General features: G+C 45.7%; 1 protein-coding gene across 4 annotated transcripts in view; it reads left to right on the plus strand.

Annotated features, from left to right (window-relative positions):
- ITPR1 (inositol 1,4,5-trisphosphate receptor type 1) overlaps positions 1–18362 on the plus strand; it is a 163630-nt gene that overhangs the window by 12625 nt on the left and 132643 nt on the right. For 3 of the 4 annotated variants that reach the window (XM_058844903.1, XM_058844905.1, XM_058844904.1), the window contains exons 2-3: positions 1390–1497; positions 5073–5143. In XM_058844903.1, coding sequence (XP_058700886.1) covers positions 1406–1497; positions 5073–5143 — 163 coding nt within the window. In that variant the 5' untranslated portion in view covers positions 1390–1405. Of the gene's footprint in view, positions 1–1389; positions 1498–5072; positions 5144–18362 lie in introns of those variants that run through there. The other variant, XM_058844906.1, reaches the window with a different exon arrangement.

Consider the following 18362-nt stretch of genomic DNA (forward strand, 5'->3'; position numbering starts at 1 on the left):
TCGACAGAAAAGTGTAACTTTAGGTTTTTATTGCCCTTTCATAGCTGCAAACAGCAGCTTTTAGATCACCAGGAATTTGTCCTTGTTGAGCTCCAATCTTGCCTAACAACCTGATCCTTTTGGTAAACAAGATAATATCCAGGGAAAGGGATATTTATCCCTGTACAGTCAGAGCTGTGCTCTGGAATAAGCAGAATTTCCTTCTGCTCACTTCTTCTGCTCTTAGACCACTTAGAACCTCTTTGGGTGTGATGGAGAGAGAGGGTGGAGGTGTTGTGAGTTTTTTCCCTCTGCTGTGGGAGCGTGGCCCTGGGCAGTGTTGGCTGGCAGGGTTCACAGCCTGCCAGGAGGAGCCTTGGTGCTCCTGCTGTTGGAAACCACAAGCACAGGAGCTGCTTGGGCCTTTTGAACCTGGTGATCAAAAAGCAGGGCTTGGGAGGATCTCCAGGAGACCAGTAAAAGGGCTTGGAAAAGATGTCTTTGAAAATCTGTGCCATTGGGGTTTTTTTAATCTGGGCTCATGTTGTCTCTTTGTTGCTGTGACAGATTGAAACTCACTTTTTTTTCTGTATTTATTGAAATGACAGGTGGGTCCTGTGTCATTTGGACTTGGGGCTTTAGAGAAAATAAAGTTCTTAATACAGTGGAAGCTGCCAACACTCAGTGTCTGTCTCCTCAGTGTTACATTTAAGCCCTCTATTTTAAACCTGGGATTGAAGTATTACTGATTTCACAGGGATTTGGTTTCTGATAAAGCATTTGACTTAGAAAAATCTTAATCTTTCGGTTTTTACATGCAAAAATCTGTTGTCAGGCATGCTGAGTGGGTCTCCACCTAATTCTGGTTTTAGGCCTGCAGGTGTAAGCAGGATGCTGCTGGTGTGTCAAAATTTTGTCAGAAAATATTGCATGAATCGGGTCAATATTTTGAATTTCTAAGGAGCAGCCTTCCAGCACAAAGGAGAGCCTTTAAAGCTTGCTTAAACCTGCCATAAACCTACCTTTAATTCAGGCAAAGAAATGTGATTTAGATACAAATATGCCTTAAACTGAAGCAGTCCCCTCGCCCCCTTTCCCCCTGGCAGGTGGGATGGAATATCTTGGTACAGCTGCACTGAAATCCAGCATCCTCTGGGATCAGTGCCTGCCTGTGAAACAGTCCCACGTGGAATGGCATGCCAGGAGCTGCTTGTTTTTCCCTGGTTTATTTTTCCAAGCAAGCACTCTGGCTTTTCTTTGATACCTGAAATTCCACTGGGAGAGCTCGTTGGGTTTTTCAAACAAACCAACAATCAAAGGCAAAGGGTCCTGTTGCTGTAACCTCAGGTAGCTGCACTGAGGAATTCTGCCTGATTAATGTTGTGCTTTATTCTTTATTCTTTCTTCCAGGGGCAATAAGCCAGAGATGACTGACAAGATGTCGAGCTTCCTTCATATTGGAGATATTTGTTCTCTCTATGCAGAGGGCTCAACCAATGGATTTATTAGCACTTTGGGGTAAGAACAGCTGTTCTCTTGTATTCAAAACACCGTAAGAAGGACTGGCAGAGCTCAGCTAGTTCTCCTGAGCCTGATCCCAGGGAATCCTGGCTAAAGCAAGGGAGCTTTATGGATAGATTTGGCCCTAAATTTAAAAATGGCCTAAAGTGAATATGGCAGGGTAGATTTTGGGAGGCTGGAGAGTGTATCAATGGATGTGGTGCAGTTTTATGTCCTTGGTGGGGAGGAAGAACCTTGTCAGGTGAAGGGGTGGAGGGGGAGTGAATGCAATAATGCAATCCAATGATTTTCATGTTGTTGTCTGTCCCGTGTCCATCTGTGTGTCCAGTCCTGTCCCTCCCTGCCCCCTCCCCAGCCAGGGATCAACAGACCCCAGTGCACTCTGCTGACTGCACAAAGGATGTAGCATAGGCAATGGAAGTAGTTTAAAAAAAAATATATCTAACAGAACAAAAACCAAAATCCCTGACCCAAGTGGTTTAAATACCAGTAACTCACCACTACAGCTAGTTTGGTCTTAAAATTGAGGTTTAATTTAAGTTTCTCCTACAAACAAAATTGTTTATCTCCTATCAAAGGAGCTGTTTTGACCCCTGTGCTGTGCCAGAGCTCTGGAGCTGCAGTGGGAGCTGTGCTGTGCCAGCTCCTGCCCCTGCTTCCCACAGAGCCCCTCGGTGCTGCCTCCCACAAGGACACAGAGCAGGTGCTCTGGGGCAGGGAGAAGCGAATGCTACTCCAGTAACCAAAAAAGTGCCTTTTCACATGGGAAAAGGACGAGCTGGCAGAGCAAAGCCGTGGAATTGGAGCGCAGCTCTGAGGAGGGCCAGGGGAATATTTGATCCTGCTGAGGAGGAAGCTCTGCAAGCATCAGGAGCTGCTTGGGGAGGAGCCCTTGCAGGGGAGAAGCTCCAGGAGCAGCTCTGGCCCATTCCTGAGGGCGGGAATGTACCCGGAGAGGGGCACACGCACAACCTGCTCTTTCTCATTTCCAGTAGCCCTAGGGGCCTCAGGGTGGGTACAGTCACAGCACATTTTTTGATGCCTACAGTCCAGATGCATCTGATAAATGGAGCTCCCAAGCAGGGTACAGAGACAGCATCCTGGTAAGTGCCTCGGCAGGAAACGGTGGGCTGGAATCTCACCCCAGTGACTCCAAACTAACTTGTAGGTTCAGTCCTCTAGCTATTAGGATTCTGGAAAATAAGGGGGCAGAGAAGGAAGCAGTCACTGAAGATGCACCATGATCTATTATAGGAAAGAGAAGAAAATATGGGATGCTGCCAGAAAGGAAAGAAGGTATGATAAAAGCAAGGGATGTAGTAAGTAGGGTTGGTTGAATAGTATTTGGCGAATGTATTTGACAAATTTCCCAGGTCCTCGTCAAATATGACACGTGCACTCTGCAGTCCTGGATCAGCTGTGTAACGGGCCAAATACTATCTGCTGAACACTGGCAACATGAATTATCCTCTACATCTGCCTATTGTTTTTCTTCCCAGTCCTGAAGCGAGTTTGGCAGTAAATAATTCCAGACCAAGTAGAAAGTTGTTCTGCCATGTGGAATCCCACGCGGTGCATGATGAACAGTATGCAGTGGCTGTGGCTTCTGATGGCATTGCTGAGCAGATATTTTTCACCATGGGTAGTCCTTTTGGACATGACAGGCCCCCAGCACGTGTATTGCCTAGGCTTGATGAGATGTTCTCGTGGCAGGCCTAAAGACCCCTCAGTGTTTGAGCCTCCTCTTTGATTTGGTTAGTGCTGTTTTAAGGTAACTGCATTATATAATGGCCACATATCTCTGAGCCTAATTTAAGCCAGAAATCCTAATTGCTATGTGAAACATGAAATGCATTATCATCTTAATAAGCCTTCCTAATCGAATTAGTTTTGTCCCATATTTAATTTAGTCTTTGTCCTGGAGAAAATTAAAGCAGCAAAGGAAAGATTTGGTGTAATTGTCCTCCAGCCCATGTGGAGCTTTGACAGTCTGATGTCATAACGATGTGTAATGACTTCTTATGTGGTTACTGAAGGTTGAGGAGCAGATACCACTCTACATTCTAATGCTGTCCTAAATCTCTGAAGAGTGTTCCTATTTAATATTCCTATGACATGTTGCTTAATCAGAACTTTACTCTTGCTGTTTCCCGAACTCAGTGCTGTCATCATGATGATTACTGGGGTACAATATATCCTCTTTCGTGTTTCTCACCCTGTAAAATCTTCCTCTTACTAGTTTGGGAAGTTCCTCTTTACTTTCAACTTACTCTCAGATGAGAGGGATACATTGCACTGAGAAATCTGTATGGGATGACCAGAGTAACCTATTTCCCTGATATTTTTGGCCCTTTGTTCACCAGAAGCAGGTGCTTCAGCTCAAATGACAATACCATTCACATTGGAGCACCTATAAATATATATATCATATCTGTAGTACTGAGTAGGGAGAAAATCCATGGGGAAAAAGCAATTCAGTCTGAATGTTTGCACATGCAAATTTTAGATGCATAGAACTGTTGAGCCCACTTAGTTTTTCTGATCTCTTAATTTCCATGCACTTCCTTATTTTCTCTAATTGTTGTCTGAAGATGCTCCCTGCATGTGACCAGCCTCTGCAAGGAACAACTCTCATATTCTAGGTCTCAGTCTTTCTCGAGTTGATTCTGCATGAGAATGGACCTCTCAAACCTCTGACCCTGGAGTTTTACTTTCTACGTTTGTGTAGAAAGCCTCTTTGACAGATTGGGTGTAAGGGGCCAAATTGAGTCATTTAGGATCAAATCAGACCCCAAAGTGTTTGGTTACAGGTGCAATTGTTCAGTTTGGGAAAAGCCCAACTCCACCCTGATCCAAAGCTGCTCAGGCAGAGCTTCTTAACTATTCCCTTTGTTCTGTGGGATTTCAGCTGACCCTGTGGGGGATGTGCAGGGACAGACAGCTCTGTCCTGGCATTCCCTCTTGGACTCTCTCAGGTTTACTTGTCCAGCTCCCCACTCCCTGGCAGAGCAGGAGGAGGTTGGCTCAATCCCTTGACTCACCTTGTGTTTGGCTGGTGAGCAGGAGGGTACATTTGTGCCTTCCTTTCTCTCAGAAGTCAATTTTTATTGTGGCAGTGACCATTCCTGCCATTTCTTAATACTTGAGGGGTCACGGGGTCAGTGTCCAGTTTGCATAGCTGTCATATTTCCCTGTTCTCTATTCATATAAACACATTTGCAGCATGACTCAAATCTGTCCAAGAGGCAGGAACTGTCCTGAGGCTGTCTGTCACCTCCCTAGAATATGGGCTGTTCTGTCTGCACCTCGAGCAGGGCACATAAAGATGATGCAGAACACAGGAGCAATGACTTATTTATTGTCCCACCTACCAGGAGCATAGCTCTGGGCAACACTAACAATTAGCTGCATGCTTCTGAGAAAGATCTGGCATAAGTTGGCATTTGGGGAATGTCTTCTGCTGAAGTGGCCACTCGGATGAAATATTGCAAGTGAACGACTTTGGTTTTGTTGCGGAGGATGTGAGGGGCTGCAGGGGATGGAATCTCACTTCACTGCTCATTTCTTTGCAGCCTTGTGGATGATCGGTGTGTTGTACAGCCAGAAGCAGGTGATCTTAACAACCCACCCAAAAAATTCAGAGGTAAGTTGGTCAGACAGCTCCTTACCCTTCTGCTTTGGAAAGATTCTTTGATTCTTCTTCTAAGATTGTTCTTGGTAAGAAGAATCTTAGAAAAGATTCTTCTTTTGTGCGGTGGCGTGTAACAGTTTCTGACCTCCGTGCTTTCTGCAGCGTATTTTAGTGTCATCTTCTTCCATGAATGACAACTCATGAGGAAAAATGTGTGTGTGTGGAATGTCTGAGTCAGCCCCACCCGGTGGGATGGGGGAGAGAACTGGGAGAGGAGGAAGAGTGTTCAGATAAAGCAGTTTAGTAGGTGAAGGATTGATTTCCCATGGGCAGGCAGGTGCTGGGCCAAGACAAATGCCATCTCTGCAGGTGCTCCCAGCTCTGTATCCCAGCCTGATGATGATCCCATGGTCTGGGATCTCCCTGGCCTTGGCTGTGTCCCCCAGCACTCACAGGTGAGGTGAGCAGCAGAGATCTGCTCAGCAGTCACTGACACATCCCTGTGTGATCAACAGCCCCCAGCACAAATCCAGAATGTGGCTCTACCAGCTGCTGCAAAGGAAATGAACTCTGTCCCAGCCAAAGCCAGGAATGAAGAAGGCTTCGTGAGGGGATGGAGTTGAGGTTGTCAGTTATTTGCTTTCAAGGATCCCTGGGAATTTCATTTCTTTTTCTCCATTCTATCACATATTCTTTCTAATTACCCAGTACCAAACCTCAGGGAGGAGGGAAATAAAAAGGAGCAAGTGTTTGCCACAACTATTGTTATCTGACCTAATTTGATATGAGCTACCTTGGGCTTTGCTTTCATTCTGCCAGGAGATTTATGCTCAGTGATAAGAAATTAGTGCTCTGCTTTTCACAGTTTGGCAAGGGCTGACTCGTTCGAGAAGGGCCTCAGACAGGAAGAGAAGCACTCACTGGGATTTTGTTTGCAAAGACCTTGAATTCTTTTTCAGAGCCCTGGGTTGCATCTTTTACCCAGAGGATAACTCAGCCAAATATTCTACACTTTTGGGCTTGATTTTATTGTTTCAGATGCAGCAGCAGCCACCTGTCTTATTTCTTTGGATGAATCTTGTTTCCTTGGTTATGCTTTGCCTTTATCAGGGCCTCAGGATCACCATCATTCTCTTCAGGTTTGGCCAGAACTGCAGGTGATTGCCCTTGAAAATCATGCACAATCTGTTCTGCTTCTTTTGCTTGCTGTTATTTGGGTGGTTTAGGGCTGTTTTTTATTGCCATGACATGATGTCGCATATAATGAAACTCTCTTTTTAAAATATTGCTGAAGCCTGCGAGTTCTTGTTGGTTTTTCTCCCTTTTTCCTGGAAAACTGCTGATAATTGAAAGACTAGAGAGGCAACCTGGGGAAGTTCAGCATTCAGTGGTAAGCTCTCCAAGAAAGAACAATGTTTGTTATGTGAGGCAGAGCCTTGACTTGAGGCGTTCTTGATGTTAAAATCGTATGGAAGAATAAAGCCAGATTTGACTGCGACTGCTGGGTGCAGAAGGAGGTGGAGAGAGAGAAAAGAATGAGAAAAAAGCAATTCTTGCCTGCACAGTTTAGGAACTGCAAGTACAGAGAGACATTTGTCTGACATAAAACACCGTGGTTAGACATTGTAAATGTTCTCATATTACTTATAATTTATACAGGGAGAAAGAATGGTGTGAACCTTTTCCAACCTTTGTAGTTACTTTAGTGAAGCTTTCATGGGGAAGTTTATGCTTAATGGTAAATGGCAACAAAAGCCATAAAATTTTAGCAGGCTTTTCTCTTATTTATACACATACTTTGTAAGTGTAGTCTGAGATAAAATGCTTTCCATGATAAATATATTCAGAAGAAGTAATAAAGGAGTTTATCACCCCATCTTCACCAGAAATGGAAAATATCCCATTTTTATGAAGTTGGGTGGGGCTTGGAGGGAGCTGGGAGAGGGGAGGGTGTCCCTGCCCATGGCAGGGGGTGGAAGGGTTGGGTTTTGAGGTCCCTTCCAACCCAAACCATTCTGTGGATTGTGTTGGTCATCACAGCAGCTGCAGGTCTGAGCAGTGGGGTCAGGCACTGCTCATTACCAAGGAATGCTCAGAAATCTTCTTGCAGCGAGAGGAAAATGAATCAAATGGAAGTGACTTGTGTTATACCCTTAAGGAGGACTGGAAAAACACTTCTGTGGTTCTGTGACCTGTTTTATGTCCTGTGCTCCAAGTGTCCAGGTGCAGGTCAGTCCCCTCCTGGGAGGGACACTGAGCCTGTCACCTTTAGCCAGGCTTGGGGATCTTCTTTTTGGTATAATTTTTTGAGAAGTGCCATTTTGAGCTTCTTAGAGCAGATCTGTCTTCTGTGGGCAGATGTAAAACAGTTGTAAATACAAATTTCATGCTTAATCAACTTGAGGAGAGATGTCTAGAAGCAAGATTGGCTGCTGAGATATGCATAGATGACTCCAAGAAAATTCAGTGTGGGACTCAAGCCTGTCTATCCGGTGGCAGAATGAATCCATCCTGCTTCTTTCCCTACCCACAGGTGCTTCAGGTTGTAAAAAGTCATGTTGCCAAGGCTACATTTAATCACTTGCATCTGGTGGCAGCAGCAAGGCCCTGGTCTAGAGGGTGGGGGATTTTCTTTCTTCTTCAGAGCCTTGAAATGGAGCAGAGCTGCTGTGCACAGAGTGGGGGTGTGTGCACCATCCTGGAGAGAGGGATTTGGCAGCAATGCTTCAATGTGAGTATTTTCTGTCACTGAGCACTGATAACCTGCTGGTGCTGTGAAACCAGCCCTGCCTGGGGAGCCTGTTCCTAAAAACAGCCCCTTCCCAGCCCAAATGGGGCTTTGTGTGCTGGGAGCTGAGTCCTTGGAGAGGGATTGGCTTTGAGGCAGCGAGGGGAGCTGGGGCTGTGCTGGGACAGGAGATGTGCAGCAGCAGGGCTGCAGCTGCAGGGACACTGCAGGGAGGAGCACAGGCATCCTGAGGACACCAGCACCGGCTTTGTTGGCAAAAGTTGTGGGAAAAGTTGGCTGATAGATGGATCTGGTGGTGGGGCAGCTCTGGAAAGGTGCAAGAGGCAGCTGAGACTCAGAGCTGGTGGTGTTCAGGAGTGTGGAGTAAAAGTGTAAATGAAATAGTTTAAAGAAGAAGAATTTCAGGGTTATTAGATGGAAAAAGTGAAGTGCTGGAGTTGGGAAAGAACTCCAGAGGAAGTTAGTGCAGCTTGAGTTCCTGGGAGTGTTTACCTGCAGTTGTTTCACGTGGTAAATGCTGTGGTGCCTCTAGGTCATTAAAATACTCATTTGAGCACTTGAAGATGTGAAGGCTGATTCTTTTTCTTACTCTTTTCCATCCCAAGCAGAATTACTTAGCACCTGAGGTCAGTGGTTTGAGGTTGGATGGTAATTATGGTCTAAGATTTCAGTGGATTTTTTTTTTTTATTCTGGCTTTCTCTGTCCACTTTAAATGCAGTGGTTTGGGTGTGTTTGGGTTTTTTGTTCAAGTACAGCATTTCTCTGGCCCTTCGTGCCTCCAGCTCCAAACAATTCAAAAGTCCTCTAAAACTGCTTTTCAAAATGTGAAGAGTACATTGATTAGGGCGTTTCTTTTTACTAACTTTATTATGCAAAACAGGTTTTTTTTACTTAACTGTTATAAATGTACTGTGTACAGATGAGATTCCTGGAAGAAATCCTTGTATGAGTCTCCAAAAAAAGAAAGAGTGTGACATTCCCTTAGTTATCTGCACTACTTTAAACAGAAAAGACATTTAATGTTTTTATTAAGCTCTAATTGCCATCTTTGAGTGTGACTGTGCAGCTGAAGAGTGGCTATAAATGAATTTCCTTTTAACATGCGTGGATTGATGTGGGAAGTGTGAACTGGAGCTGACCCTCAGCTGGTCCAAAGCCCCACATTTAACTGGAGCTCATTCCTGAAATGCACACAGAGATGCTTTTAGTGCCCTGGCGTGGCGGTGGAGCTGCAGCAGAGCCTGGGGCTGGTGCTGTGCTGCTCTGGGCTGGGCATTTGCAGGGTTTTATTTGTGTTCATTTGTAGCAGAGCACAGCCAGCCGTGTTTGTTTAATGCAAGACACCGCTACTACAGCAGAGCAGGCTGGCTGACAGGCTTCTCAGGAAATTCCTTCCAGCTCTTTATTTGGGATGCAGAGCTGGCTGCCAGCAGCTCTGCAAGAGCTCCTTGAAACTCTGGCAAAAAGGGCACTCACTGGGTTAATTTGTCCAGCAGCTCCCTCCTTCCAGAACATTGTTTTAGTAGTTGCTGGGCAACACTCTTTTTTTGGCAGGATGTTCAAGGAATGAACCCATATCTTAGACTTAAAATACCCTCATGGCGAGGCAGAAGAGGAGTAGTTCAAATTCTGTTTGTTCTTTTGATCCTAATCCACGCTGTGCTCCTGTGGCTGGTGCCTCTGCAGGTGCTGGGGGCCAGCTCTGGGGGGCTCAGCCTCGGAGCTGCAGCAGCAGGAGCTCCCTGGGCAGCTTTGATTTATAATTACATGGGTATAAAACTCTATTTAGTATGAATCATGGGATGGTTGGGTTGGAAGGGACCTTGTAGATCATCCATTCCCACCCTGCCATGGCAGGGACACCTCCCACTGTCCCAGCTGCTCCAGCCCCAATGTCCAGCCTGGCCTTGGGCACTGCCAGGGATCCAGGGGCAGCCCCAGCTGCTCTGGGAATTCTGTGCCAGGGCTCTCCCCACTCCCAGAGAGCAATTCCTGCCCAGTATCCACAGTTTTGATGGATGTTCCTGAGTTATCCTTGTGCTCAGCGCTGAAGAAGTCAGTCTGCTCCTCCCTGGCAGAAATGTTTCATATTTTGTCTTCCACAGCTTTGCCATCACTGATCTGAAGCCTCCCCACTCCTGCTTTGTGTTACATGCAGGAAACTCCATATGAAGGAAAAATATGAAGGAAATCTCGGATTCATGCAGGTCTGCTGGAGGCTCTGGAATTCTGTTGCACACATACACATTATTTACCCTTATTTAGCCAGGGCAAGCTTGTTTATATTTGGCATCAGGGCCGAGATGAGGGATTCTTTCAGTAGAAGGGTCACATACATAATTTTCCCAAACACTTCTGAAAATTAAAAAACAAGCTAAAACAAATAACCAGGTCCCTCTGCCTGTTGGTTTTGGAGGAGCATGAGCAGCTGATAGAGTGCCCTTTGTAGGCTGTGGGGTGGCTCAGTGCCACCCCTGTGTTCATCCCGAATTTTCTGTGGGATCAGCCTGAGGTTCCTGTGTTCAGCTTCCAGCAAGTGGGAGCCTCGACTCCTGGTGCTCTCCAGGCACACTTTTCCTGGTCTGCTGTGGGGAAAGGGATGAGAGCAGCTTTTGAAGCTTTGAATTGTTTGACTCAGCTGAGTTGGAGTGGGGGTTCTGCAGGGGATGGAGCTGGAACGATGGTCAAGGGGATGGGATGGACCTGAGCTGCACAGCCAAGTTTGGGCTTCTTTTCCTTCTGAACATGGAGCTTCTAATGCTGCTGAAATGCTTGGATGCATTAATTATTAAGGTGCCTGGATTCCTTTAAGGGATATTTAAACTAGAGTCTAAATATGGCTTCTTTTTTTCCCTCTGCTATTAGCAGTTCAAATAGCAGGATTTGTTTTTCATGCAGGAAGCAGAACTTTGGGGAGTGCCTGAGTGCTGAGGCCAAAGCCTTCTTGCAGAGACATCCATCACTTGCAGTAGAAACTCCTTTCCAATTTTGAGATGTCCAAGTCAGATTAAAATGCCTGTGCTGAATTCCAGAAGTAGAAAGTGGAACATAATAATGAATATCCCTACCAACTTCTGTTTTACAGCCACACACTATAAAAAGAAAAAAGGTGCCCCTTACCCCCTTTCCAAAAAGAGTGAAAATCAAAATAAGTGTAAAATAAAAATAAGCTTTTAGGTTGTTTGATGGAAGAGAAAACTGGATAACAATACAGTCTGTTGTTGTGCCTATAATTTTTTTTTAAATTCAAAATTGAAGCATTGAGCATTTTGAGTAAAAAAAAAATCTTTCAGTCTTGCTGAATTAGGATATAGTTAAATCTAAAATACATTTTTCTGCCTTGATGAGGAATCTTTCAGTATTTATAGAGCTGCACTAGAAAACTGCCAACTGCTCGTGCACATTTGAATTTGCTGCCCTTTATAAGATGAAGAAATCCTGAATCCTGTCTCTGAATTGTGAAACTTTAGCCCACTGCAGCCTACATGCAAGCAGATGTTGGGGACAATTGTCACTGCAGCATTTTAGGTATTTAAAAAAAGCTGGGGAGTTGGAAGTGTTGTTTTTTCGTGCAGACAAGTTTGGTAAGGCTTGGGACACCCTGAGCAGGGGGTGCAGGAATCAGAGGGAAGCTTGGTTGGGTTTTTTTATCGCAGAGGGGGAATTGGAAAGCTGTTTTTATTTAATTTCCTTCATCCCTTGCAGTTTTTCTTTACTGGCCTGTGGAGCCAGAGAAGTTTGTGGTGTAACCAGAAATTAGTTGTGATGGAGTTCCAGGGTATGCCAAAGACATCCTGGCTCTGTGGTGCTTTGTTCCCCAGAGCTGCTGTGGCTGTCCCTGGATCCCTGGCAGTGTCCCAGGCCAGGCTGGACGGGATTTGGAGCACCTGGGACAGTGGGAGGTGTCCCTGGGACAGTGGGAGGTGTCCCTGCCATGGCAGGGTGGGAATGAGATGAGCTTTAAGGTCCCTCCCACCCCAAGCCCTTTGGGGATTGTGTGTTGATGTGCTTAGCAGAGATAAATGAGTGGCTGGAATTACTGGCTTCATGAAGGTGCTGAGGATTTTCCCTGAGTGCCTCTGGTGGGGTTCTGAGATCAGTGGGGTCTGTGTGGCTCGGTGACAGCTGGGGACAGTGAGCAGCTGGCTCTGGGAGGCTGCAGAGACTGGCTGGGCTCTGTTGGTTTCCCTGCTGCTCTGTGGCCAAACAGCTGTCTGCCAACTTCTGGGTTTCAGGTGCTTTCATCTGGGATGTTCTGCATGGAGATGAAGGCAGAGCAAAGCCCCTTTGAAGCAGAAAGTGCCATTAATATGCATAACTGGAACACTGTGTGAAAGCCAATCTGTTGGTTCAGGTACAGCAGAGGAAGGAAGGGGGATTTATTTGAACTCCTGGGGAGGAGTTTGGTCCGTGCTCTTGGTCCATCTGCAAATGTGGGTGGCAGTTCTGTCCTCATCAGTTCTGTGTGGGACAAGACTGTCCTAAATTTGTGTCCTGAAATTGAAGAAATAAGCAAAATGCTCTTTGGAATATTTATTCTTTGTCAATGCTTGCAGGTCTGAGCCTTTTCCCCGTGGAAAGCTCAGGGTGTTTCAGGTAGGATCGAGGAAGGGATTGCCAAAAAGCAGTGCTGAGCTATTAAGTAGAGCAGTTCTGTTAATAAACCAGGTCCCAACCTTGTAGACAAAAGAATACTGTGGCTTTGTTGCCATAGTTTCAGTGCAAAATCTGACCTTAGCTACAATAACATTCGGTTAGAAAGAACTAGCTAATCAGTTTTCTAAAATTAGTGTGTTCCCTAGTACATAAGCCAGTATGAACAGGATATTTAATGAAATATTATACTTAGTCACAAGAGCCCAAGGGAGTGAAATGCCTTGATGAATTGTGGGGGTGGGGTGACATTGGTGCCTATCTTTTAATATAGCAAAGTTATTAACATTTGTGGCTTAATATTTAGAGTAGTCAAGTGTGTTTTTCTGTGCACCCCATTTATTCTGCTCAGTTCCCTCTGGAAGGCTCTTGGAGGCTGTTCAGAGCTGGCAGGACTGAGATGCTGGGGAGTCTCATCAATCCCAAGTGCTTCCAGAGGACCTTCAGGTGAACCTCAGGGTGGCTGGTGTGTTCCTGCCAGCACAGCCCGGGTGCTCTGCAGAGGATGGAGCCTCCCTTGTTCAGAAGGATGCAGACAGATGGATAATGTCATAAATTGTGTGGAAAAAACCCTGTGTGAGAGGACAGAAGTCTCCCAGGTACTGGGAACATCTTGAGCTGTACACTCATTATCTAAAGTGCTGGGACACTTAAGGGAGAGGCTCAGGTAAGGTGTGGGGTGTAAAATCCTGCTGGCAGTCCTGAACACCCCTCTGAGAGTGAATTTATTGTGCCCAGGCTCACTGACGTGGCTCTGGGTGAGATTTTATCCAGCAGTGGTAACCCAGAGCCAAAGATTTGTTTCTTTGCAGTACGGGGGCTGTGATGAATTATTGTTTTCTTATGTGCAAGTTGTTATTTGTGTATAAATATAAAAAATACAAAGTAGGCAAGGCTGGGTGGGCTGGCTGTCCTTCACTTTTGTTTGGAGCTCTTTGGAGCTGTGTTCACCTGCTGTTGGGTGCTCGAGACACTAAAATACACAGGGAAAGGTTTTTTTAGACAAGGGTTATCTAAAAAATGCTTCCCAATTTGGGAGCTTTTGGAATTTGATAGCCAGTGAGTTTGAGATAGCAGTGGATCATCACCTCTTGTGGCAGGGCTTTGCAGTTGAAGTTAAAAGTGCTTGTGTTCAGTCAAAAGCAGCTTAAGGACGTTGCCAGGACTTAGCTGTGGGCTGTGCTGGATGTGTGGAAGCACAAACATTTGGTGCCAAACTCACTCAGGTTTGGTTCAGAAAAGCATTTTCAGCTTGGAAGTGCTGACACTTGCAGGGCTGAGCCTCAGGCACAGCCTCTTGGCTTGATGATTCCTGAGGAGCACTCAGGGAAGGTGTGATCCTGCTGGATCCTCCAATTCACATCTAGATTTGCATGTTGATGCTTCAGGAGTTCTGTTTTTAGGTCTGCCTTCCCCAGTGAGCTTTAGGGAACCACATCTGGCCTCTCAAGCTTTTTCCCCTGGACGTTTCTCTGTGGCCAGGTTTGATTTCCTCTCGTGCCTTGACTTGCTGTGGTCTTGAGGTGTTTGGTTGTTCAGAGGAGCAGGTGAAGGTGCTGTGACACCCCTGGGGAGCTCATCTGTGTCAAACTTCAGTCTGTTCTGTATCATTCCCCTTCTCCTGCTTTCAGGACACAGCAAAGTTCTGTGCTGCTTGCAGTAGCAGGAAGTTACACTAAAGACTTCACTTATTTCACTTAAATAATAAGGCTTTATACTTCAAAATCAGTTAGAATTCAAAAATGTTCTCAGTTTAGGTTATTTATGTAAGAAGATAAGAAATAAATATGCTGAGTACCCGTATCTAGGAGTCCTTACAGGTGCTGTGTCCAAGTGCCACGTGGAAGTCATTAGTCCAAGAGGAACCCAACCCAGAAGTTAAATAATTTCACTTCTGGTTTTCTGGGCAGCCTGTTCTTCCCTGAGCAGGAGTCCTGCCTGCAGTGGTGGTGTGTCAGGGAGGTAAAGCTGTGATTGTTTGTGTTTGAGAGCAGTCAGAAGGAAGGTGGTGAGGCTGAGCCAGCCATAGAAATGTGCTGAGAGGGAAACCAGCCCTTGCCAGGTGCTGTCAGCAAACGCTCTGTGCCACTCACATCTTCCTCCTCCTCCCTTCCCACACTGCTGGAATATTCTGCCCTTCTCCTTGCAGGATCTGGACTCATCCTCCAGGATGAAGTGTGGTACTCGATGTGTCAACAGCTGAGTGTGATCCCTGTCCTTCAGCTCCCACTGCAGTTCTGGCAGCTGCAGCTGCATTCCTCACTGCTGGCTGGGGATGGAGGTGCCAGTGCTGATCTGAGTGTACAAAAACCTCCAGCCTTTCCTGCCTCACTTGAGAGTTTGGGATCCAAACTCCAGGAAACAAGTGAGCTGTTGGTGAAGGTTCTTGTCTCTGAAAACTGCTTTGCATTTTTTTGCCATCCAGAGGGGAATTTGCTGCTTTGAGGTCAGTCTTGAAAAGCACCTGACTGGATCTTTAGGAATAAACTGTTTGTTTCCTTGCTTGGCAACTGGCTGGCTGGGGGTGGGGAGCTGCAAAAATCCTGGATTAGCTTCAGTGGCCCCTGACAAATGTGTAAAAGAAGCCTTATGTCTCACTTGAGTGTGGAGACACCAGAATAGCCATTACAGATTGACACTGAGTGCAGTGTTCCTTGAAAATTTTATTCTAATGAGCAACTATGCAGTCAGAGAGGGACTTAGGTGTTAGGGCTAACACTTCTTCATTCCTAATTTGTGAAAATAGTCAGCCCTGAGCCCTCAGTGTCGGTAATTATCATCTGTTTTGGTTATGTAACGCACAGAAGTTCAGTGAAAACACAACTCCTTGTGTTGTGGCCTTTCTGTAGCTCTCAGTGAGATGTTCAGAGTAAGGAATCTCCTGCAGGCTCTACTGACAGCAGAGAAACCACTGCTGCAGGATCCTCCCCTGCCTGAACCATAAGAGTGATGCCTGAACTGGGTTTTATTGAGGATACAGAGAGCAGAAGCAATCTGGTAGCACTGAGACCTTGCATTTCATGAATGTCAACCCTTTTATTTGTCGAGGTTAAAAATTATACAAGAAAAAAATAAACACAGAACTTGCAGGCATGAGGAAGTGAGGGAGCTGGATGAGGGAGCAGCCATCCTGAAATGGAAAAAAAGCTGAGCTAGAGCTGCAAAAATGCTTTTCCTCCCCTTTGGAGCAGCACGTGATCTCCAGCCAGCAGCAGTTGGCTTTGGGCAGCCCCAGGGGCAGAGGTTTGGGCTGGTGGTGGCCCAGCACGCTGGGAGCCAGCCCAAAGGGGCTGGTTTGGGCTGGGAATTCCAGCCCACAGCTGCTCCTGTTCCTGTGTTCCATTGTCAGAGAGGGAGGAATAAATCTCAGCATTATTAGAGTGTAACAGCAGCAGTGTGGGAAGAGGAAGAGTGCGGTCCCCTCGCAGCCCTGTGAAGGGGAGGACAAGACCTGGCTGTTTGCTTTGGTGCTTCCCCAAACTCCTCCCAAAAGCAGGAATTGCTCTGCTGATCTGGCAAATGCTCCAGACTCACAGCTTGGATTTACCAGCACCAAAGGCCTCCAGGAAAGCACCGAGTGGTGGATCTGTGATGTTGTGTGGTCACAAATCTCCAGCACAGAGCCTTCCCCAGCCACAGCACCCTCATGTGCATTTAACTGGGGTTTTATGGCAGATGCATCCAGGTGCCTTTGACTTCTTGCTCGTGTCTTAACCTGGATTGAGCAAAGAGGCTTTCTGGAGCCAACACTTTTGTGCAGTTTTGCTGAGGCAGTGTGGACTTACTTTGTTCTGAGCTTGAGAAGTGCATTTTCTCATGTCCCATACTCAGGTGATGGCCACAGAAACTTATGAGAAATGGAGGTGCTGTGAGGGTGACTGGCTCAGCACATTTTCCTGGGGAATGAGAGCTGTGTGTTGGCTGCAGGAGCCTTTGGCAGGGTCATGGGCTCTCCATAGGGAGAGTGCACAGTGCATCCTCAGTGAGCAGCAGTGGCAGCACCCTGAGCTCCTGCCTTGGGCACTGGAGGTACATCTGAAGGAAATATAGATTTTTACAAATAACGTTCTTGGTTGGCATTGACAAGCTTTAAAATAAGTGAAGAATTTCTTTCCTCCCACTCCCTGTCAGGCAGATGGCCTTGGTCATGAAGAACGACAATGAGGAGAAGATCCTTCAAATATGATCTATAAGTTTTAATCCCAAATATAATTTTTTCCATATGCAGCCTGTCATGTGCTGCAAGTTTTTGTGTTCTGTGAAGATTTGGGCAACTTGACAGATGATAATTCTGCGTTAGGATCAGAACTTGCCTGCAGAGCACTCTGGGCTTTAACAGCTTATTTGTATTTCAGTCTCCTTACAGGTTCAAGTGTGTATTTCTATATGTATACATAAACAAACAAACATTGTAGGAGAAAGGAGTACAGTATGTAGAGATGATTTTGTATTTAATTGTAGTAACTTATGCTATGATTGTCCACTAATACTTCACAGCAGCCCCTTTCAATCTTAATATCACGGTTGACATTTAATTTGTAGTTTATTTATGCAAAAATAACTGAGAGGATGTGTTTTTCTATTTATTTTTTTAGTATCTAGGTGCAGTTACCTTGAAAGACCAGAAGGCATCACCACAGCTGCTCAGTGTTCCCAATCCTCAGTGCTGAGCAGTATTGGGAGGACCTTGAAGGCAGAGGAGTAGCAGGGAGAGCTGTAAAGGGAAGAAATGTGATGAATTCTTTGCCTCTGTGCAGTGTTTGAGAGGAAACCCTGCAGCTGGGCTGAGGCTGAGCTGTTTCAGGATGTGTTTCCAGAGGGGTGTCACAGTTCCCTGTGCTGCCTCTGCACCCACTCAGTGGGGAGAGGGAATCCTGTAAGGATGGGAGGAAAAATCCTTAGCAAGGTTTTGAGATGTGGAGTCCACGTGGAGTTCTTATTCTTCCCACTGATGAGTAAAACAATGTTCAGAATTGAATGGGAGAAAATATTCTATTTTTCTGACTTCATCATGAATCCCTTACTGGGAAAAAATATGAGAATACCCAAGTTTTTGAAATTCAGCAGAAAAGAAAAAAAACACCACCCTAAACCTCAGAGAAAAAGTAAAGTTCTTTGGGAGGGGAAAAAAAAAATAATAAAAATTGGTTGTTTTCAGGCCCTTTCCAGGTACAGGGGATTTTTCTGAGCAGAAATTCCTTCCTCTGAGCTTTCAGTGTTATTTTCATACCTGATGGCTGCCTGCATTTGTGCAGTACTGAGGATCTTGTGATCCTCCACCGAGGTTTGCTCCTGTCTAAAACTAAAAGCAGGAAGGGATTGAGGGGAGCAGTCTGCATCTCACACTGAATTAATTCCCTCTTGCTGTACCTTGTGTTCCCTCCAGGTATTTCCAATGTTTACATTTGCTGTTCTCTTTTTTGTACCTTTTCTGTGCAGAAACTTCTGGATTTGCCTGTCTGCTCTGGGTTTTTAGAAGTCTGCTGAGCCTGGTCCTTGCTCTGATGTTTAATGCAGGATTGAAGTTACATGTTGTGTTGGGAGCTGGCTATCAAAGTATTCAAAAACCAAAAATAAAAGGGGGGGAAAAAATGTGAAGTAAAGAAGCTGCAGCCTTAGACTGAAAAACTCAGGAACTTTAAAAGAAAAACTTTCATCTGTCAGAGATTTTGAAGTGCCTGTCACTTAATGTTCCTTCCTTCAAGTCCTGGTTTGAGGCTCATTTCAGAAAACCACAATGACTCAGCTACTTTGAATATCTGTTCTGTGGCGCGTGTTGGAAGCTCCCAGAGTTTCTCCCGCCTCCAAAGGTGGTTTTTATTGGTGGA

This window comes from Poecile atricapillus, chromosome 9 (assembly GCF_030490865.1).
Source record: "Poecile atricapillus isolate bPoeAtr1 chromosome 9, bPoeAtr1.hap1, whole genome shotgun sequence".
Classification (NCBI taxonomy): Eukaryota; Metazoa; Chordata; class Aves; order Passeriformes; family Paridae; genus Poecile; species Poecile atricapillus.